This window comes from Pelecanus crispus, chromosome 4 (assembly GCF_030463565.1).
Source record: "Pelecanus crispus isolate bPelCri1 chromosome 4, bPelCri1.pri, whole genome shotgun sequence".
Classification (NCBI taxonomy): Eukaryota; Metazoa; Chordata; class Aves; order Pelecaniformes; family Pelecanidae; genus Pelecanus; species Pelecanus crispus.
The window spans coordinates 84,290,162-84,311,711 of NC_134646.1; the positions used below are offsets into that span (position 1 = coordinate 84,290,162).

A 21,550-nucleotide genomic window follows, 5' to 3' on the forward strand; every position below is an offset into this window, starting at 1 on the left:
TCGGGTCGTGTGTCTGTCTTCACTGTCAGACTGGACAAATGTAACCTTACTCAATACCTTTATTTTTTATTTTTATTAATAATAATAATATTATTTTGCAAGCAGAAATTATAGAGCTCTGCCCTGTTGAATGATGGCACTGGGTGTACCTTTTCAGTGTCGATAACCACACCTTTCTTTTCCTATTGCAGACGAGACTCCAATTATAGCTGTGATGGTGGCCCTGTCTTCCCTTCTAGTCATAGTATTTATTATTATTGTGCTCTACATGTTAAGGTAAGAGATGCTTTCATGCTGACTTCCCTCGTTTGACCAAAATTAATTGCTGAATGAACAGGAGTAAGCCTTTTGTGCTGTTCCCTAAGCTACAGGCTGACACAGCCAGTGTTTTAAAAAGAAACCTGTAACGATAAGGAAAATGTTTGGGGTTATCTAGTAAATGATGCTTATTCCTTTCTCTGTAAAGCGCATCCTCGTGTGGAGTAATGCCTGTTTTGCTACTGAAAATGTCATATTTCGTAGGATAGATTAAACTAAAGTCCTATCAGTGCACATAAGGTTTCCTTGCAAGGCTAAGGGAGTTGGATTGAGTGACCCAGGGAAGCTCGAACACAGCACTTGAGCCAGAAAATCATCTGCATGTGTAACCGGGTGTGTTATTCCTGGATTCCCATTTTGATATCAAACGTGATCCAACATCCAGAGCCAAGCTCTGCCTTGGGTACCAGACCCGTGTGTCATGCCTGTGCATCTTTCTCTGCGAGGTGGCATACGACCGCAGCTTGTCAGGAGCATTAGGTGATGCTGTAGCTGGAACTATAACATAACAGAGCCTTTTTATGTCCATTTTTAAAAATTCCAAGCATCTGGGCTGCTCTAAATGTAGCATTCCCTGCTCCTGAGTGCATATCTGCTCAGCTAGAAGAGGGTGTTTATTCACCTGCAGTAAACATTTTAATTTACTCACCATTTTGGTGATTAAGTAAGTAAGTAAAAAAAAAAAGAAAAAACAATTTCCTTAGCAGTGGAAAAATTCCCTTCGTCTCCTGGCTCTGGGCCCTCCTTCGCAGCAGTGAACCTGATGAGAGTTTTGCCTCGGGAGTTCGGCAGCAGCAGAGTTTGAGTCCTCCCCACCTGGCTTCCAGCCCTTAAAAAAAAAGTTTCTGTTCGCCGCCGCCTGCCCAGTGATTCAGCAAAACCTTTAACTTCAGGCAAATGGAGCGTAAGCATCTGCTTCAAGTTAAAAGCACATGGAAAAGGGCTTTGCAGCAGAAGGACGGATCAGCCTGGGGTTTATGTGCTTTGCTGAATCAGCCCGTGGAGCAGGAACTCCTTGGGGTGTCCTTCATAAAAAGCAGCCTTAAAGCTTCTCCTCCTGGCTTTCACCTTGCTCTGGTCTCCTGCAGCCTTTCCAGATGTGGTCAGTTAAAAGTTACACCCTTAGGCAGGATTTTAGAGGTCCCGTAGCCTCTTGGACCCACCAGCTAGTTCATCAGGCCATAAGAAAGTGAGGAAGGCCCTTCATGGCCGCATCTCTCATCCAGAAGGTAACCTGGGCTTCTTGGTGGGTATCTACTGACATTCTCCACTCCCTTGTCTTTGGTAGGTTCAAGAAATACAAGCAAGCAGGGAGTCACTCCAACTCCTTTCGATTGTCCAACGGCCGGACGGATGATGCAGGTGAGGCCTGCTTCGGTGCGACACGGGGAGCAAAAATGCATCTCGCAGAAGGAATAAGCTTCGTCCAGATCAAAATGGGTCAATGCAAACGTTCTGCAGAATAACAATGGAATATTTTAGGTTTTTTTTTTTCCCCGACTTGGAATCATCCAAAGTTAGCTAGTGAAATAACCAGCAATTCTCCTAAAAATTGTACAAATTACAAAAATCTCATAAAACCCTTGAAGTGGCAAAAGCAGGTTTGGTTTATGCCCTCCAGAGCGGCTCGCTGGGCAGCACAGAGCTACCCAAGTTGCTCTGCTAACCATTCTGCCTTTCTCATTCCTTCCAACACGGCAATGAGACGCGTGCAACTTGTTGGGCATGTGGCCAACGTCATACCCAGTGGCATCTTTTACTGGCCAGCTTGAATGGAAATGGGAACACACTCACCAAATGCTGGTTTGCAGAGGTGGTTTGCTGGAAATGTGTAAAAAGGAAAATGAAGATTGTGTTCTCTTTAAGTATGGTCTTGGAAGGGCATATGAAGACGGTCTTGAGTGTATATTTATATTATTCCTGGTGGGAATAATATAAGTATTATACACCAGAATAAGTATAAATACACCAGAAGACAGACCTCTCTAAAAGTCCAGGAAAGCCCGTGGATGCAGCACTGTCGCAATCTGAGCCCGGTGCCATGACAGCACCTGGGGACTCAGCGGGCTGGATGCCACAGCTTTGTTCTCCCACCTCATATTTTTGTAGGAAAGTATTTTTTCATCTACATTTTTATTTGTTTCTTGTCCAGAACTTTCTCTGTTCTCCATGATTTTGGCAAACTTTTATAGAATGAAAATTTATTTCCCAACTTCCATTCCAGCAACAAAATGTTTGCCCTCAAGTGGTTAATATTAAAATGTGCGATCACTTCCAACACCGAACTACTCACGTTCCTCTTGAATTTTCACAATATCTCTTTGACTCAAATAAGAACCTTTTTTGAAAAAACACGTCTCTGGGGAATAATTAAATATCCTTCTACCTTTTCAAATTAGGATGAGGGCTGATTAAAACTCTCGTGCAAATCTTCACTACCTCTTAGACTCAGTTCAGATCTTTTTTCTGAGCTCCCTCCACATAAACCAAACACCTTTGGAGTGACGGCTACCTTAAAATCAGCACCTTTTCTTTACATTGGCAGCTAAGACCTTCCCTACCCAAGTTTTACATTGCTGTAAGCGAAGGTGTGAACTTCATAAATTGTCGGTTGTGTTGGTATAACCCTCGCGTGGCCTTTCTTGGCTTCGCTGAGGAACCACAAGCAACAGCTACCTTTGCTGTGTCCACCTGGGAGTTATGTCATGGTGATGGTGCCAAAATCTCCACATGAGTGAGAGTGAAGCTTGAATTCAAAGCGAGGTGGTCTTTATCCCCCAATATTGATGACTTAGAATCATAGAATCATTTAGGTTGGAAAAGACCTTTAAGATCATTGAGTCCAACCGTTAACCTAGCACTGCCAAGTCCACCACTAAACCATGGCCCTAAGCACCACATCTACACGGCTTTTGAATACCTCCAGGGATGGGGACTCAACCACTTCCCTGGGCAGCCTCTTCCAATGCTTGACAACCCTTTCTGGGAAGAAATTCTTCCTAATATCCAATCTAAACCTCTCCTGGCACAACTTGAGCCCATTTCCCCTTGTCCTATGGCTTGTTACTTGGGAGAAGAGACCAACACCCACCTTGCTACACCCTCCTGTCAGGCAGCTGCAGAGAGTGATAAGGTCTCCCCTCAGCCTCCTCTTCTCCAGGCTAAACAACCCCAGTTCCCTCAGCCGCTCCCCATCAGCCCTGTGCTCCAGACCCTTCCCCAGCTTCGTTGCCCTTCTCTGGACACGCTCCAGCCCCTCAATGTCCTTCTTGTATTGAGGGGCCCAAAACTGGACACAGGATTCCAGGTGCAGCCTCCCCAGTGCCCAGTACAGGGGCACAATCACCTCCCTGCTCCTGCTGGCCACACTAGTCCTGATACAAGCCAGGATGCTGTTGACCTTCTTGGCCACCTGGGCACACTGCTGGCTCATGTTCAGCTGGCTGTCAACCAACACCGCCAGGTCCTTTTCCGCCGGGCAGCTTTCCAGCCGCTCTTTCCCAAGCCTGTAGCGTTGCATGGGGTTGTTAGACTTGGTCCTCATTGCCCTAATGCTCAACTACAGGGTGCTGAAAGAGTTTTGCGTTATTGTAGCATCCCCAAATTTTTGTGCACCATCCATAGGAAGAACAAAAGACCAGAAAGTGTTCAAGGCCAGGTTGGACAGGGCTCTGAGCAACCTGGTCTAGTGGAAGGTGTCTCTGCTCATGAAAGGGGGTTTGGAACTAGATGACCTTTGAGGTCCCTTCCGACCCAACCCATTCTATGATTCTGTGAAAATATGGGACAGTGAGGATGCGAGTTGGCCCTAAAAGCAGACAGCCCAGGGTGGGTGAGGTCCCTGTGCCCACCTGGGCATGGATGAGTGCTGGGCACGGGGAGCAGCTGGGTGGGCACTTCTGATGCACGGGTGTCATTGCAGAGCCACAGAGCATGCCACTGCTCGCCCGCTCCCCCAGCACCAACCGTAAATACCCGCCTCTGCCCGTCGATAAGCTGGAAGAGGAGATCAACCGCCGGATGGCAGATGACAACAAGCTCTTTCGGGAGGAGTTCAATGTGAGTGCCTTTGCTTCTTGTCCTTAAATCCCACAGGCTGCTCTCAGCATCAGGGAGATGCAGAGCGGGGAAAGGTCTGGTCTCACTTCATAGAGCAGGGACAAAATGGCTGGTGTACGTCAGAGAGGAGCCACAGTGTGCAGTGGTACTTAGCTTGGGGACGGCACATCAATTCGGGGTAATTGAGTCAATAAAACAGCAGTGCTGGTGCTGGATGCCGTGCTTCAGAAGAGCTGATCTGGGAGCTTCACAGGGGGAATGATGGTCTGCCTGGTCCTAGGGGGTTTCTCAAAGGGCTGCAAAGTGGGAGGACTGATTCTGGTCCTAAATCGGCTGTGATGGTGGGCAAGCCACTACCCCGCACATTCACTACAGAAAGCAGAGGTTTTCTAGCAAGCGGCATTACGGCGTTACGTTTTTCTGGTTTGGGAAGTGTCCTGGATGTCTTGGGGTCTCCCAGAGCTTCCCTGCCTGGTGCTTTCCTCTCAGGCGCTGCTTCCCTCCTCCCGATCCTCATGGCTTAAATCCACAAACAGCCAAAACAAGAGCTCTGAGAAACCAAAATGACCCCATCTATTTCAGTACGCTGTTAACCCTGAAATGTAATGATGGCAATTTATAGGACAACAGTTGGCCTTCAACAGTGAGTAATAATTCAGGTATTGTCGTTATCCCACGATGCTGGAGCATCTCTTCTGAGATGGCTACAACTTCTTCCTGACGTTGCTGAGCTCTGCAACTTCTTGTGATGACAAACCTGTTTCACCTTGGCAATACAAAAATAGGCAGAGCAGTAATGAGGTAGGGGACAAAGGTAAATAACTAGCTGGAGTATCACAGCATGTAACGTAGGAGATGCTGAACTCCCTGGACTCTCCATCAGCCTAATTAAAGAAAGAAAAACCGCTGTTGATCCGGTTGTCTGTGCTGCAAAAGTGTCATCTGCAAATACATAAAACCTTAGGTCCAAGGCGTGATACGGCAACATGAGGATGATGAGAAGATAAAAAAAAAAAGCCACTCGACTTTCTCCAGCTGTTGGACAACTTGATACCCTTCCTGGCCACGCTTCGATGAAACTAAATAAGTGCAATGAATACCCGGGGAGGCGGGGGGTCAGGTTATAAATACTCAGTTGCCTTGAAGACTTCCGTTGCTGAAGCACGTCTGTCCTGTCGGCTGGAAGGGATGGTGAATCCCTCAGATACCTTCTCATCCTCCTCACTGTCCAAAGAGAATGTGGAATAACAGTGCTGGGGAAGCACCTCCTCTGCTCGAGCGTGAAACCTGGCTGCTGTGACCGGCACAGCATCGCCTGTGACCCCAGCACCCCCCAACCCGCAGGTCCCCGGTACCGCTGGATGGAGAATAACTCCCTGCGTGGGTGCTCCTTCCCATCGCTGGGTGTGCTGGGGCGATGGGGGCTTGTCACAGGGGGTTTAATCAGTTTAGCATCACTGCTAACAGAGGGAATCTCAGCAGGAGCCTCCATGGGCAGAAATGAGCTCCTTGATCCAGCGATCAAGGCTGGCAGGTTTGGTGTTGGAGGCTTTGCTGCCACCTCGTGTTCATGGGTCCTGAGACTCCGGATACCACGTTTCGGAAGGGATTTGCTCTCTCTGGCCCAGCCCAGGTTATTTAAATGGTCACACTGAGCTCGGTGGGGACAAGGGGCTGGTGCTAGAGTGGAGGTGAGGGGTGTGGGTGGTGGGGACACATCCGAAGGGGCAGGCGGACAAGGGGTTGCTGCTCACCTACCTCCTGGAGGCCAGCAAAAGGTGACCACCCCACGATGGGATGCCCAGATGCAGCATGCGCCGACGTGCCGGTTGCGTTGTGGTTACTGCTGTGCCGTGAGTAAGAACATCATGGAAACCCCCCTTTTCTGCCATTGCAGGCTCTCCCAGCGTGTCCCATACAGGCCACGTGTGAAGCTGCTTCCAAGGAGGAGAACAAGGAGAAGAACAGATACGTGAACATTTTGCCCTGTAGGTATCACGGCATGTTGGGTGGGGAGGGGCAAGGCCGGTGCTGCTGCCGGGGCTCCGTGTTCCTGTTTTTGGGATGGGCAAGGACATGGTTGAGCTCATTTCTCCTCCCAGATAAGTGGCTCCATCTGCTTTAGCTTTAGATACCTACTAGGAGGAGCTCCCTGGAGCCATCAGCGGCTAGGAGGCCACTGAAAATTAAATGGATGGGAAATGCCGAAATGGCCAGCTCTTGCTGGGGGGCGTGGAGCTGCGGGCTACCTCAGGGGCTTCCTCAAATGTGTGCTCTCTGCAGAAGAAAAACTTCCTTGGGTTGAGGTCTAGCACCTCTCCAAGCTTAGGCAAGAAGAATTTGGGGGCATAAAGGTGTTTGTGTGTGCAGGGGAGCCAGCAAGCCCGGGCTCCGCTCCAACACCCGGCTTTCTCACTACACCAGATATCAGCTACATGGAGGGAATTGTTTTTAATGCAAAGTTTTAATTTTCTTCCAGATGATCATTCCAGGGTTCACCTGACTCCTGTTGAGGGAGTTCCTGACTCCGACTACATCAACGCCTCCTTCATTAATGTGAGTTTTGTGATTTGAAGGGGAAATCGCCACCAGCTGCACCCCAGCTGGCCATTCCTGGTCCCACCAGGAGCGTGGGGCCTTTATGGGGTGTGACTTGTGCCTGGGAGGATGGTTAAGAGACTATGTCCTACATTAACATCTCCCCAGCTCCTTCGGAGCAATAAATGACACTGGGTTTTGATCTCATAACCTTTGTGTGGCCGTGGTATGGCTCACTGTGTTTCGCTCTGTGCCTTGAGCCCAGATGAGCATGGCTGGCGAAAGAGTCTGAGAGCTGGAACTCAAATTCTAGCTGTAGCGCTGCCCTTGCTCAGCTGCTTTGCCATAGTCCCATCTCTTCCCACCTCTCTTTTCCCCACCTCTAAAATAATGAGAAGCACTTGCGCTCTTTGGGTTGCTGCAAAGCCGAGCCAGCTGGCTTGGAAGGGGTTTGGGAACCATTCCTGCAGGAACCGGGGATTTCTGATTAATGGCTGATGAGTGATGTGGCTGGTTAATCATCGGTACTTCCCAGCTTGTGGGCCTGGACGTGGGAAGGGGATGAAAAAGAAATCAAGGAACCCAGCTAAAATAGAGGCAACATTGCCCTGCTCTGCTTCTAGGAGGAGATGGGTCCTATATGGTTATCACCATATAGTTCAAATAAGTTGGAAGGGTAATGTGAAGAAGTAGACTTTGAGAGAGATGGAGGCACACAAAGAAAAGCAAGATCCAAAAGAACTTTTTCCTTTCTTCACCAATAAATAAATATCCATTAGGAAATACACACAATCAATCCCCATGAGTTCAACAGCTCTATCTCCTGAAGATTAATGCTGATTTTCATGTGATGCTCTGCATGCAGGGTCTGACCCCACCAGAAGGGCTGTCAGGTACCACTTCATTAGTGCTCTGTGCCAACAAGTGGGGTTGTTCGTGCCTTACGTGGGCGTGGGGAGTGTTGCTCTGGGGCAAGGGCCCTTTGCACAGGGATTTTCCATTATTTCTGCCCTGCTGTTGGAGCTGTTTCTCCCCTCGGAGGCTGCAGCCCCTTCTCTGCACAGAGGGGAGTGAGCAACGGAGCAGGCGATGTCTCTGTTTATTTATGATATAGCTGCACTTCATGACTCTTGAGTTAGAAGAGGATGGGTCTTTCATTTGTCTTCCTTTTTCTCCTTTTCTCTATAGGGGTACCAAGAGAAAAACAAGTTCATTGCTGCACAAGGTAAATGCTCACTTGTTCTGTAGCTCGGTCTGGTGGCAGTCAGACTGGGGTCCTTCTGCTCTGTAAAGCTGTGCCAGTCTAACCACAGCGCAGCGCCTTGCAGAGCTCCCCTGGTCAAAAGGAGGCTTGGCTGGTCCATAGTTTGTTCCCAAAATGGTTTTCCCAGTCGAAGACCAGTGTTGGGTGCATTGCAGGAGGAAGAGAAGCCCTACCTGTGCAATACCTGTGCTGGAGGGTGTCAGAGCATTTCTTCCCTGAGCCTTGTCCTTCCACCCTGGCCTACAGCTGCAGGTGGTCATGATCTCTGGAAATATTGCCAGTGAGCTGCTTTAATTAAATTCCCCAAATCTGTTATTACGGAGAGCACCACACCGATCTGGTTTCATTTCTGCTCCTTTTTAAGCCTCGGCAGACAGGAACGTGGGCTTGTGCCCTTGGAGAGACATTTCTCTGGTCTTCAGAGGGGAGGCAGGACCACCATCTGTTGAGAGCAACCAGCAGCACGAGTCTTCCCAAGTTCAGCTGCCCCCAGCCAGAGCATCACCAGCTTGCATGCACCACCCGTAGCCCTCCAGCTCTCTTGCTTTCCTTGTACCGCTCCAAACACGTCCCTAAAACCAAGATGCCCACTCGTAGTGGGGTTCCTGTCAGCAAAAGCGGGGTTACCTGCCCACGGGCAGTATTTTACATTTCCACTCTTGACTTGCAAGCGGGTTAGGACATCACCTGCCGGTTTGCCCGGCTGTTGCTGGAGAAGGAAGGCTGGATCAGGTCCGTCAGCGATACCAGGCTGGGGTAAATGGCTCCGCTATGCTCCTGGCTCTCCCTGAGCCTCTGCCTTGGCAGGGCAGCTCTAGGCTGAGTCAGCTCCTTGTCTGGCAGCAGCAGGTAACTATTCTTGTGCTATATTGAAATGGGATCCCGTGGTTAAAGCACAAGGCTCGGGGACAGGACTTCTGCGAGCTACTTCTGACAGCCACGGTTTCCCTGCATGACCTTAGGAAAGTCGTTTCCATGCTCCCATTTGTCCGATTTCCCCTTCTTGGGCTAAAAATGGAATTCCTTCTCATAACACGTATCCAAAAAGCCAAGCTCTTGTGTGATAGGATTGTTCCTTGTTAGCTGACATCCCCCGACACCAAAACACCTCCTGTGCTGACACCTATTGGCAAAAAATGTGTTGCATCATCCACGACGTGTGACTTCACACGCTGGGTTTTGGTCTCCGCACTTGAGGGGTTGATCCCAAAGACCACATTTCTTTTTACCTTCCCCTTAGGACCAAAGGAAGAAACCGTGAACGATTTTTGGAGGATGATTTGGGAGCAAAACACAGCGACAATTGTCATGGTGACCAACCTGAAAGAGAGGAAGGAGGTAGGTGCCAGAAGGCTTCACAGGCTGATATCTAACCCAACTTCGCCCAAATCTGGCACGTCTCATGCCCATGGGCATGTCTTGGAGCCCGTCCCAGGCTTGCAAGGGGCCGGAGCTCACCTGCGCCCGTTTTCTCTCCCCGCAGTGTAAGTGTGCTCAGTACTGGCCGGATCAGGGCTGCTGGACGTACGGGAACATCCGAGTGTCCGTGGAGGACGTGACCGTCCTGGTGGATTACACCGTGCGGAAGTTCTGCATCCAGCAGGTACCAGGGCTCGTGTCTCCCATCCCATCCCATCCCATCCCATCCCATCCCATCCCATCCCATCCCTCCCCTCTCCGTGCTGGACATCCAACAGGCTCTGGCATGCTCCTCGACTCCTCCGAGGTACTGTGAGAGCAGACTTGGGATGAACTGATCCCAGCATCCATTTTTAACCAGGGCTATTAAGAATTTGCTCACCTTAAACACCTGGGAGCCCATTCCCAGTGGGTACCAGAGTGGCTGTACTGAAAGCAGGGAAGCTGATGGATGCCAAGGCTGAAATTCAGTACTGTAATACTCCAGCACTTGCTGTTACCAGTATTGGTTCCTGCTTTCACCCACAGATACTTAATGCCTGCAAATAATCAGATTTATCCCATGAGTCGAGACAAAATCCAGCACCGTATGCATTGGTTTTGATTGCTTTCCCATCTGTCACTTTGTTTTCTATTCCTCCAAGGAGGCTCTGGATGCTTTAGTCACTCTGTTTGTTTTCCTGCTGCTCTCGGAGGCAGGCAAGGAAGAGCTGGCAATTGAAAACCTGTCTGGACCTTGAGTGGGGTTCTCCTGAGCCTCACCCTTCACTCCAACGGCTCGGACATGGGTGGTTTCCTCCCCTGCCTTTAATTGAGGATGCTGTGGGCAGAGGTGTGGGAAAGGATGGAGCGGCAGCTTCTGTTTGAGCTTGCTGGGAATGAAATACCACAGCTTCTGCCTGGTTGGAGCCACAGCCGAGGCCAGGCTGGCGTTTCCTACCCCTAGGATGTGGGATGTGATGCTGGGTGATTGAAATGTCATGCTTTTAGAGACTAATTTGGCCCCGGAGCCTGGGTCCGTGCCCTTTCAGCTTGTGGATGCTAGCACTTCTTAAGCCATCAAGCTCAGTCCTGGGGCTCTAGCTGCCTCTCTGCCCTTTCTTTTGGGGAAAGAAGGGAAATCTGAGTATTTATCGTTAACCTGAATACACGTTTCCCCTTCAGGTTGGTGACGTCACAAACAAGAAGCCTCAGCGCCTGGTGACTCAGTTCCACTTCACCAGCTGGCCCGACTTCGGGGTCCCTTTCACCCCCATCGGGATGCTGAAGTTCTTGAAGAAGGTGAAGACGTGTAATCCCCAATACGCGGGAGCAATAGTAGTGCACTGCAGGTACGTCCCGGTCACGGCTGACCTCCTGGGTCACTTGGAAAGCATCCCCTATTTAATACTAAAAGGATTTTTTTTGGTCAGGACTTTTTTATTGTTTTTACTTAGCTTTCCTGGGTTAAATGGGAATGTTCCACATGGGAACATTAAAAAAAAATGCATGTGAATGGAAGGAACTTCTTGGAATCAGCGCTGTGTTGGTGTTACAACTTGTGTTGAGTGGTCGTTTGGCTTAGCAGACGCCGAATGGGCCAAGCTAAGCACCACTGCCGGGCTTTGGTGGCATCTCCCTCGCACCCCGCTGCCCTGGGCACAAGAAGGCAACGTCCCTTGTTGAGGGAAGGCAATGCTCAGCTGACAGCGTGTCTGGGAGCAGGGACCACGGTGTTTGACCTCACGTGGAGTGGTTTCAGGCACAGCAGCAAGCCTGGGGGAGCTATGGGAGGCTGTCCACATTTCAGTAAGGGAAAGCCCCATGGTTAAAGGCAGAGATGATGACCGTATTTACAACCTCCCGAGTCCATCTTTCCAGCTTCCTTCTCAGGAGGCAGCTGACGAAAGAGCGTTGTCTTCCTGTAGCATCTGCTGGCCTCATCTTTCTTCTTCTCCTTAATGGTTGAGTTACCAGCACGGCTTCCCTGTGGGCTCACCTTCACGTGATGGAGGGTGACTGGAAGGAGCAGTAGGCAGCTGGTAGGAATGGACAGCCCATAAGACTCTGGAGGCTGTAGCTGGCCCAGGTTTTCCTTTGGCTCACCCTGCTCTGTGCCTTCGTGCACTCTGGTTGCGGCGGTTGCTGGAGATGCTGTGTGCGTCTCTCTGCAAAACCCAGGCGACACTGAACACCAGGCTGAGGACCTCTCTCATCTCCAAAACAGATGTTGCTATTTACTCACTGCTGGGAAGCATCTGGCTCGCTCCCGGGCACTCTACAGGGGACTCCAATGCCAACACTGCTGTACTGACCACTTGTCCCCTCTGCTCTTTCAGTGCCGGGGTAGGACGCACAGGCACTTTTATCGTCATTGATGCCATGCTGGACATGATGCACGCGGAGAGGAAGGTGGACGTTTATGGCTTCGTGAGCCGGATCCGGGCTCAGCGCTGCCAGATGGTACAGACAGACGTAAGTGTGCTGCTGCGGTCTCGTCTGGGCTTTGCTCACTGGAGTTAGATTTCGATACCCAGCCTGCAGCAAAGCCTACGTGAAGGTTGAGCATCATCCCTCATTTTGGAAGGATGCTGCATCAAGTGAGCCTTTCGCTGGGTCCTGGTCTTTTTAATCCCCTTCGTAGAATCATAGAATCATCTAGGTTAGAAAAGACCTTTAAGATCATCAGGTCCAACGATTAACTTAGCACTGCCAAGTCCACCATGTCCCTAAGTGCCACATCTTCACATCTTTTAAATACCTCCAGGGATGGGGACTCAACCACTTCCCTGGGCAGCCTCTTCCAACGCTTGACAACCTTTTCCGTAAAGAATTTTTTCCTAATATCCAATCTAAACCTCCCCTGGTGCAGCTTGAGGCCATTTTCTCTCATCCTATGGCTTGTTACTTGGGAGAAGAGACCAACACCCACCTCACTACAGCCTCCTTTCAGGTAGTTGTAGAGAGCGATAAGGTCTCCCCTCAGCCTTCTCTTCTCCAGAAAGTTTTGTGTCGTGTCAGCTTTGTATGGCGTAGCAAATAAGGTCCCAGTCCCTGTACAGTGGCAGGAAGGTTGTTACCCACTTTTCTGGGGTCTCCGAGGGGTGCCACGTGCCCAGCAAGCACGGGTGGGCAGTGGGGCAGTGGGTTTGCAGCCAGCATGTGTGCGGGCCCCCGGGATGCCCTCACTGAGTGTGGAGCAGAGGCTGACAGCTTCTCCCTGCAACCCTTGCAGATGCAGTATGTGTTTATATACCAAGCACTTCTGGAGCACTATCTCTACGGTGACACAGAGCTGGAGGTGACCTCGTTAGAGATCCACCTCCAGAAGATCTACAACAAAGTGCCAGGGACCAGCAGCAATGGGCTGGAAGAGGAGTTCAAGGTGAGCGTGGTTCTTGTCCTGGTGGATCCGCTCGGGTGGTGCTGGGCTGCTGGGACCACCATGCACTTGCCTGGCACAGGGTGGCTCTGAAAGCTGCCTCTACTTTCGTTCCTTCCTCTGCAGAAGCTCACTTCAATCAAAATTCAGAACGACAAGATGAGAACGGGCAACTTGCCGGCAAACATGAAGAAGAACAGGGTGCTTCAGATAATTCCATGTAAGACTTGTTTGTCTGCCTGGGGAAAGCATGCCTGGTGGGTGAGGGGACCATTTGGGTGGTTGTGGGGACAGGCTGGAGAAATGGGCCAGCAGGGACCTCATGAAGTTCAACAAGGACAAGTGCAAAGTCCTGCCCCTGAGGAGGAACCGCCCCAGGCACCAGTGTGTGCTGGGGCCACCCAGCTGGAAAGCAGCTTGGCAGGAGGGGACCTGGGGGTCCCTGTGGCCATCGGATCAACCATGAGCCAGCAACGTGCCCTTGCCACAGAGAGGGCCAGTGGTGTCCTGGGCTGCGTTAGAGCATTGCCAGCAGGTCGAGGGGGGTGACCCTTCTGCTCTGGTGAGGCCATGCCTGGAGTGCTGTGTCCAGTGCTGGGCTCCCCAGTGCAAGAGAGACATGGACATAGTGGGGAGAGTGCAGTGAAGGGCCATGAAGATGGTGAAGGGACTGGAGCATCTCTGCAATGAGGAAAGGCCGAGAGAAGAGAAGGCTCGGGGGGGTCTCATCAATGTCTACAAATACCTGAGGGGAGGGTGCAAAGAGGACGGAGCCAGGCTCTTTCCAGTGGTGCCCAGTGAGAGGACAAGGGGCAACGGGCACAAAATGAGACCCAGGAGGGTCCCTCTGAACATCAGGCAACAGTTTTTGACTGTGAGGGTGACCGAGCCCTGGCACAGGTTGCCCAGGGAGGTTGTGGAGTCTCCCTCTTTGGAGATCTTCATAATCTGTCTGGACAGGGTCCTGGGCAGCTTTGGGTGGCCCTGGTTGAGCAGGGGGGTTGGACCAGGTGATCGCCAGAGGTCCCTTCCCACCTCAACCACTCTGTGATTCTGTGAGTGCTCAGGAGCAGTCAAGACAGAGGCATTTGTGCCCGCAGTAGCAGAGTCACAGTCTGGCTGAGGTTGGAAGGGACCCCTGGAGATCACCTGGTCCAACCCCTGCTCAAGCAGGGATGGCATGAAAGGACAGGGCAGAGTCAAGGGCAGGTGGTTTTTCATGGCCGAATATAACGCTGCCCCTGGGGCTTTCTTGCTTTCGTTCTGCCCTGTCCCCGCCATGACTTCTTCTCAGCAGGTTTGTGCTGCCAAGGCTTTCTGCCTCGAGAGAGAAGGGAGTCCCTGTGTTGAGCAGGTCCTGCTCCCAGAGTCCTCAGCATCCTCTTCTCCTTCCCCAAACCTGGGCATGGCAGAAGGCAGGACTGAGTCTCCTTGTCCCAGTCAGGACATAGGACTCCCCATATCTCTGTCCTCTCACCTAGGGCTTGGTGACTTCCCAGCTAAAGGCCACGCATGGTTATCAAGGAGTCATACTTTGAAGGTGTTCCCCAAAACTCATAATTTTGCTTCTATTTCAGATGAGTTCAACCGAGTAATCATTCCAGTGAAGAGAGGTGAAGAGAACACAGACTACGTAAACGCTTCCTTCATTGACGTGAGTCTTCTTTAATCTTCTTTCCATTTTCTCCCAATGGAAACTCTTTACCTCACGCTGCTTCCTATGGAAAGGATTTGTCCCAAAACTCTTCTTCTCCAGGTTTGGTGAGGCTCTTTCCACTTGACTTTGCTTTGTGTCACCGGATGCTGATAGTTTCTTTCTCCAAGAAACCCTTCTGTATGTGCAGTTTCCTTGTGACCCATGGATGGTGAGAGGGTAGAGCTGGAGCTTGAGCAGAGCCTCCAAATCTTGGTCTCACTTCTGCAACTCGGGGCTCTGATGATGCCTTTGGAGAAGCGGATGCACGTAGCCATGGAAATGATTGCTATATGGCACTGTTCGTTTGGTCAGAAAACATCCACTAGATTAGGTAATGGAGCAATACACGGATCCCAAAACCCTTGAGAAAAACCAGGTCAATCCCATTATACCTGTCTGGGTGACGGGAGGAGGCGAGGCAGAGAGGTTAAATGCTTTCCTCACTCCGGAGAGGACGTAAGTGATTGCACACCATTTTCTCATGAGTAATCCTGTTGACTTCAGGGGTATATCTCATATGAGTATTTATCTTCGTGCAGTGATGCCAGTGCTGGCTAAGTGACAGAGCCCTGCTCTTTTCTAGCCCAATCTCTATTTTCATCTCCTAATGGCGGGGGGGGCGGTTCCCCTCAAAGGACAATTACTGCCGTGGGTTGAACCAGTAAAACTAGCATATTCCCAGTTATAACATCCCAAATTAATTGCTCCTTGAAATCTGCTTTGCTGGGTCCCTGCGTGTTGCTCTGTCTGCATGAGCGTCCAACACAACGAAGCCGGGAGCAGCCGCCTTGTTCTGCATCGCGATCAGAAAGCTTACATGTTGTGTAAGCAATTTTTGTTGAGGATTCAATTTCCTGCCTCTGCTGAACTTTGCTTAAATGACAAGCTCCAAATGATGAAGCATCTTTAGTCACAGTCTGCAGCGAGGGCACAGGGGAAAGTCGGAGGGGTTTTGGAAAAGAAGCACTTTGTGGTTGTGGAATAGCAAGAGTTACCCAAACTTACTGCTGGTTTTCATAGATCGTAGAATGGTTTGGGTTGGAAGGGACCTTAAAGATCATCTAGTTCCATCTAGTTTTGTTTACTTCTTCCAAAAGTCCCCAGTAAAAATCATACCTGAAGTACTTGGAGCTCGGGCAAGGCTCTGCCACAACGCTCAGACTTTGCAACATCTCTTAGGAGTGCTGGAAACCCAAATCTTTCTCCACCAAATGGATAAAGGAGGATAGATTTAGACTGGATATAAGGAAGAAATGTTTTACAATGAGGGTGGTGAAGCACTGGCAGAGGTTGCCCAGAGAGGCGGTGGAGGCCCCATCCCTGGAAACATCCCAGGCCAGGTTGGATGGGGCTCTGAGCACCCTGCTCTGGTTAAAGCTGTCCCTGTCACTGTAGGAGGTTGGGCTGGATGGGCTCTAAAGGTCCCTTCCAACCCAAAGCATTCTCTGATTCTATGATAAGGCCATGCATGTGTAGGGGATATGATCCTCCTCCATCAGCATTTCTTTAAAAACAAAGGTCTTACTATGGTAAAGCGCTGGCTGATGGCACCTCAGCTGCTGAGCAGCAGGGTGGTAATGCCCATGCGTGGGGACATAGCCCGCCATGAGAGCAGGTTTCTCTGCCCAGGCTGTGGTCATTCGCACAGACAGTCATGATGCTCCCAAAAAATCACTGAGCTTGGTAACCTGACTGTGTCCAAGAGTGTTCCTCCTGCTGCTCCTGGCTGGATGAATTGGCGCTGCCGATTCACCGCTAACCCTCTTTTCAAATTGCAGGGTTATCGCCAGAAGGATTCCTATATCGCCAGCCAAGGACCGCTGCAGCACACGATAGAGGACTTCTGGAGGATGATCTGGGAGTGGAAATCCTGCTCCATAGTGATGCTAACGGAGCTGGAGGAGAGAGGCCAGGTAAGTGCCAGGGGATAGCTGCATTGGAGCACCAGCAAAATAGATCAGTGTGACCCCTTAAAATCTCCCGATGGCCACGGCACTGCCAGCGCTGCATGCGTTGGGTGCTCGTTCACCCTTTGTCTAGCAAAGCCACGCAGGAGATGTATTTCAGCCTCCACTTGTAACGCAAAGAATCCAGATGTTGGTAGACCCAGCATGGGGAGATGTTCAATAAACCAACTCTGGACCCTTGGTTCTCAAAGCACCTCTGGGTGTAGCAGGCATCTCGTCTCCAAGGCGAGCCCATGAGATAGTGATAGGACGAGGGGTAACAGTTTTAGACTGAAAGAGGGTAGGTGTAGATTAGATATTAAGAAGAAATTCTTTACTGTGAGGGTGGTATGACGGTGGACCATGTTGCCCAGAGAAGTTGTAGATGTCCCATCCCTGGAAGTGTTCGAGGCCAGGATGGATGGGGCTTTGAGCCACCTGATGCGGTGGAAGATGTCCCTGCCCATGGCAGGGGGTTGGACTAAACAATCTTTGAAGGTCCCATCTGACCCAAACCATTCTGTGAGATCCCACATGGCTTTGGGCAGCTGCCAGCCACAGGAGAAGACTCCTGTGGAGTGGACACAGGATAAGCTTGAATGGAAATTCAAGCCCAGGGGAAAAGCAGGGGGTCTTCACCGTGTCTCCTCTGTAATGCTTTCTCAGGAGAAGTGTGCCCAGTACTGGCCATCCGATGGCTCAGTGTCCTATGGAGACATCACTGTGGAGCTGAAAAAAGAGGAGGAGTGTGAGAGCTATACAGTGCGGGACCTGCTGGTGACGAACACCAGGGTAAGAGTCTGGCCTTCTCCCTGCGGGGAGCTCTCGGTGCTCTTGGGTTTGGCTGTCATTAACCCCCCTTGGTGTTGATGGTGCTTTGCGGTTCCTCTTGCAAGTGCTGAACCTTCCCTCTGGCATCTTCAGCTCCATCATCTCCCTGTCATCCCAAAGTAGCGTCCAGCCCCTGCAACCCAAGGTGCATCCACCTTCCTCCCCACGCTTACCTCCCACCCCGGGGGTTCCTGTCCTGCTGATCACTTCTTATCCAGCCCCTCTACCCTGCTGCCACCACGCAGCCCTCGTCCTCCTTCTGCCTTGTCCCTGTGCCCACCACCCAGCCTCCTTCCTGCTCCTCGTTCCCCACGTCCTGCCCCGCTCCATGCCATGGGAATGCCTCCCCTCCCAAGCAGACAGCTTTCCTAAGCAGGTGGTTTTCCCAAAGCCTTGAGCTGGTGGGTTTCTTGGTACGGGTCTCCCACCAACTTACAGACCTCAAGCTGTGCTCTTCCACCAGGAAAACAAGAGCCGACAGATTCGGCAGTTTCATTTCCACGGCTGGCCAGAAGTTGGGATCCCCGGGGATGGGAAGGGAATGATCAACATCATCGCGGCTGTGCAGAAGCAGCAGCAGCAGTCTGGCAACCACCCGATCACTGTGCACTGCAGGTAAAGCCCGGGTGGAGCAGAGGTTGGCCACCCCTCCAAGGGGACCTGCTCTGCAAGAAGCTTTGGAGATGGTTAAAGGTCCTTCAGAAGACTTGGGCTGAGCAGGAGCAGCCCGGGCAGACGTGGTAGGGGGTTTTCCTGCTTGGTTAAGCAAAGAGGCTTCAGGCTTGTAGAGCATGTCCTGGCTAAACTAGGAGAGGCTGGGGCAGGACCGTGGGCTCCTCCAGTTCTCTGCTGGTTCCCCTGTGGATTGTCCCCTGAGGAAAGCCAACATGGTCAGGACGGGCGGTTTTCTTTACCTTCTGCTTTCTCTTTGCCAGTGCCGGAGCAGGAAGAACAGGCACCTTCTGTGCGCTGAGCACTGTCCTGGAAAGGGTGAAAGCAGAAGGGATTCTCGACGTCTTTCAGACGGTGAAGAGTTTAAGACTACAGAGGCCGCATATGGTGCAGACACTGGTAAGCGCAGCCGAGCGCACCCCACGCTCCTCCTGCCACCCCAGACCTCAACAGGAATGGGCTGGGGACTCAACGTTGAGCAAAAACTTCCTCGCTTGAAGGTTTTCACTCTCCATGAAAGAGTAAGGGATGGAGGTGGTTCGGGAGGTGTGTCCCCTTCCTCCTCTTAGGACATCTGGAAGAGTGGAGCTTGGCTGGCTGAAGGCATCAAGCCCCTTTTGAGCACCCACACAAGCTGTAGGAGCCTCTTTGGAGACATCCTCAGCCACAGCCCACATATTTATGGGCTCCAGGAGCCTGGAAACCTGTCCTGGAGCAGCATAGGACCTCAGAGAGGAAGGGGAAAGCAGAGTTTCTTTTGCTGGTGGCACCCCAGCAAGGAGGGTGGGCAGCCCAGTTTTGGGGTCACAAAGGAGGTGGGACCTGCTCACGGGTGGGAATCCGGTTCCTTCCCTCGGTCTGGGCTGAGGACGCCTGACCGTGCTCGGTCCCAGCTAGCTGCAGACCACGAAGCATTGAATTCTGTCTTAGGTCTGAATTTTCTTGGTCTAACGCTGTGCTCTCCCCGAATCCCGCAGGAACAGTACGAATTCTGCTACAAGGTGGTGCAGGAATATATCGACGCCTTCTCAGACTACGCCAACTTCAAGTGAAGAAAAGAAAAAAAAAAAAAATCCACGCCCCAAAACGAATGACAGAAGAGTTGCCTTCTTTAATATTTTGTAATATTCTGTTTGTTAATATACCCCCCCCAAAAAATATGTGTATATATCTTAACTGTTTTAGAGGTTGGTACCATAAGCTTCATATTAGCTGGAGATTTTATATGTAGCAAAGTGTTAGTGCAGATACTGTTGGCTCCTTTTTTTCCAATGTTTTATTGGGGAATTAAATAGCGTGATGTTTGGATTAATATTGTCATACCATCTCTCTTCTGGAGAGTTGATACAAGCTGTTATTTTGTTTGTAAATCTTTTTTTTTTTTTCTTGAGGGAGTAAAGCCTTTTTAAAAAAAAAAAAAGAAGACAAAGATATCCTGGATCTCATCTGAAAAAAAAAAAACCAAAACCAAACACCCACAACCCCACAAGCACAAGCTTTTCCGAACCCGCAGGGAAATGGTTTCACATTTTTCCGCTGGTCAGCTCTTTAAAAAAAAAAAAAAAGGAGAAAGAAAAAAAAAAGCTTATTTTGTGTGTGTGTATATATATAAATACCCTAATTTTTTTGTATAAAAAGCAAAAAAGTTTCCTCCTTCAGGGTCAGGCCACCACATGCTGCTGGTTTGGAGACTGTAGTGACCACAGCAGCAACCGCTGGGATTTCACCCCCAAAAAAACCCCAAAACCAGAGAAACAAAAGGATTTTTGCTCCCTGAAGGAAACGTCCGTGCGTTCGGTGCCGGATTTTAGACCTGGCGCAGGGGTGATCACGACGGATGCTCGTGGTGGCCCTGCCATCCCCGCTGCCGTACCCACGGGCTCCCAGCAGCGAGAGCCCCGGGGCTCTGGCCGGAGGAGAGAGTGGCTCCAGGCGGTCCGAGCTCCGTGTTCTCACCCGTCGCGTCTCTTCCCAAGCGCTGCCCGGACCTTTCCCTCCTCCTGGTCTAGAACAGCAGCCTAAAAGACATTTTGGAGCCATCTCAAACGCGTCGGGCTGTGTCCGTTTTCCCCCCACACCCGCTGTGTCCTTGTGCCCAGCGTCCTCATTCCCCAGCCCTAAAATGAAGCTGTAGGAGCAGCCTCCAGCCAGCCCGCAGAAGGGCTCTGGAGCAACCCAGGAGACCTTGGCTTCCCATAGCCGTGGTCCAGAGTACAGACCATCTCGGGAATCATCGAATCATCGAATCGTTTGGGTTGGAAAAGCCCTTTAAGATCACCCAGTCCAACCATTAACCTGACACTGGCAACTCCACCACTAAACCAATTAAGGGTAGAGTAGCAATTCCATGTTTCCTGGCTTGGTGGCTGGATTATTTTTTAATGAAAGTAAAAACTAGGAATCATTAAGGTTGGGAAGGATCTCTAAGATCACCAGTCCAACCATCAACCCAACACCACCATGCCTACTGAACCATGTCCCAAAGTGCCATATCTACCCATTTTTTGAACCACTCCAGGGATGGGGACTCCCCCACCTCTCTGGGCAGCCTGGTCCAATGCTTGACCACTCTTTCCATGAAGAAAGTTTTCCTAATATCCAATCTAAACCTCCCCTGACACAACTTGAGCCCATTTCCTCTTGTCCTGTCGCTTGTTACTTGGGAGAAGAGACCAAGTGGGTGCTGGAGGAGATTTCAGATTATTTCTCCTAGCATCTCAAGAGCTGCTAAGGTCTGTCCATGGGCACTTTCAAAACTCAGCTGGTTGCTCCAAGCAGCCTGATCGAACTTTGGCGTTGGTCCTGCTCCATGCAGGAGGTTGGACTGGAGACCTCGGAGGTCCCTGCCAACAATGTTTCTGCTCTTCTGCTTCTCGGGAGGGAGGTGCATGGTCCTAAACCTGGGAAGTGTAGGAGCAGAGCTTGAAGGACATGGCCATCTGTGGGGCGAGGGGCTCTGACCTTGTGCCAGAAATTAAACGTCATCAAGGTGAATTCTTGCTCTTGGCTGGATGAGGCTCCACCAGAACAGCTGCAAATGCAAATCACAGAATCATGGCATGGTTTGGGTTGGAAGAGACCTTCAGAGACCATCTCGTCCAACCCCCTGCCATGAGCAGGGACATCTTCCACTCAGGTTGCTCCGAGCCTCGTCCAACCTGGCCTTGAACACTTCCAGGGATGGGACATCCACAACTCTGGGCATCCTCCTCCACTGTCTCACCACCCTCATCGTAAAGAATTTCTTTCTTAAACCAATCTCAGCCTACCCTCTTGCAGTTTAAAACCTCAAGAAGGTCTCCAGGTGGTTGCTGCTAAAGCATTCACAAGTTAAAGCTGAGGGAGACCCTTCTCCAGCCTGGGGGATGCTCTTGCCACCCTCCAGACGAGTTTAGGGTTTTTCCTTTTTTTTTTCCCAATGAAGGCTCCATCATGGAGATGAATTT

The 21,550-nt window shown here is 50.8% G+C and overlaps 1 protein-coding gene across 1 annotated transcript in view; it reads left to right on the forward strand.

Moving 5' to 3' along the window:
• The window catches only part of PTPRA (protein tyrosine phosphatase receptor type A), a 132,533-nt gene extending 113,099 nt beyond the window's left edge, over nt 1-19,434 (forward strand). Inside the window, exons 7-24 of the mRNA XM_075708682.1 lie at nt 192-276; nt 1,607-1,680; nt 4,241-4,377; nt 6,275-6,365; nt 6,857-6,933; nt 8,104-8,140; nt 9,420-9,517; nt 9,663-9,782; nt 10,763-10,929; nt 11,917-12,052; nt 12,813-12,962; nt 13,086-13,179; nt 14,537-14,613; nt 16,434-16,568; nt 17,268-17,393; nt 17,896-18,047; nt 18,368-18,503; nt 19,082-19,434. Of these exons, the coding sequence (XP_075564797.1) occupies nt 192-276; nt 1,607-1,680; nt 4,241-4,377; nt 6,275-6,365; nt 6,857-6,933; nt 8,104-8,140; nt 9,420-9,517; nt 9,663-9,782; nt 10,763-10,929; nt 11,917-12,052; nt 12,813-12,962; nt 13,086-13,179; nt 14,537-14,613; nt 16,434-16,568; nt 17,268-17,393; nt 17,896-18,047; nt 18,368-18,503; nt 19,082-19,156 (1,967 nt within the window). The 3' untranslated portion in view covers nt 19,157-19,434. The remainder of the gene's footprint in view (nt 1-191; nt 277-1,606; nt 1,681-4,240; nt 4,378-6,274; nt 6,366-6,856; nt 6,934-8,103; nt 8,141-9,419; nt 9,518-9,662; nt 9,783-10,762; nt 10,930-11,916; nt 12,053-12,812; nt 12,963-13,085; nt 13,180-14,536; nt 14,614-16,433; nt 16,569-17,267; nt 17,394-17,895; nt 18,048-18,367; nt 18,504-19,081) is intronic.
• The last annotated feature ends 2,116 nt before the right edge of the window (nt 19,435-21,550 follow it).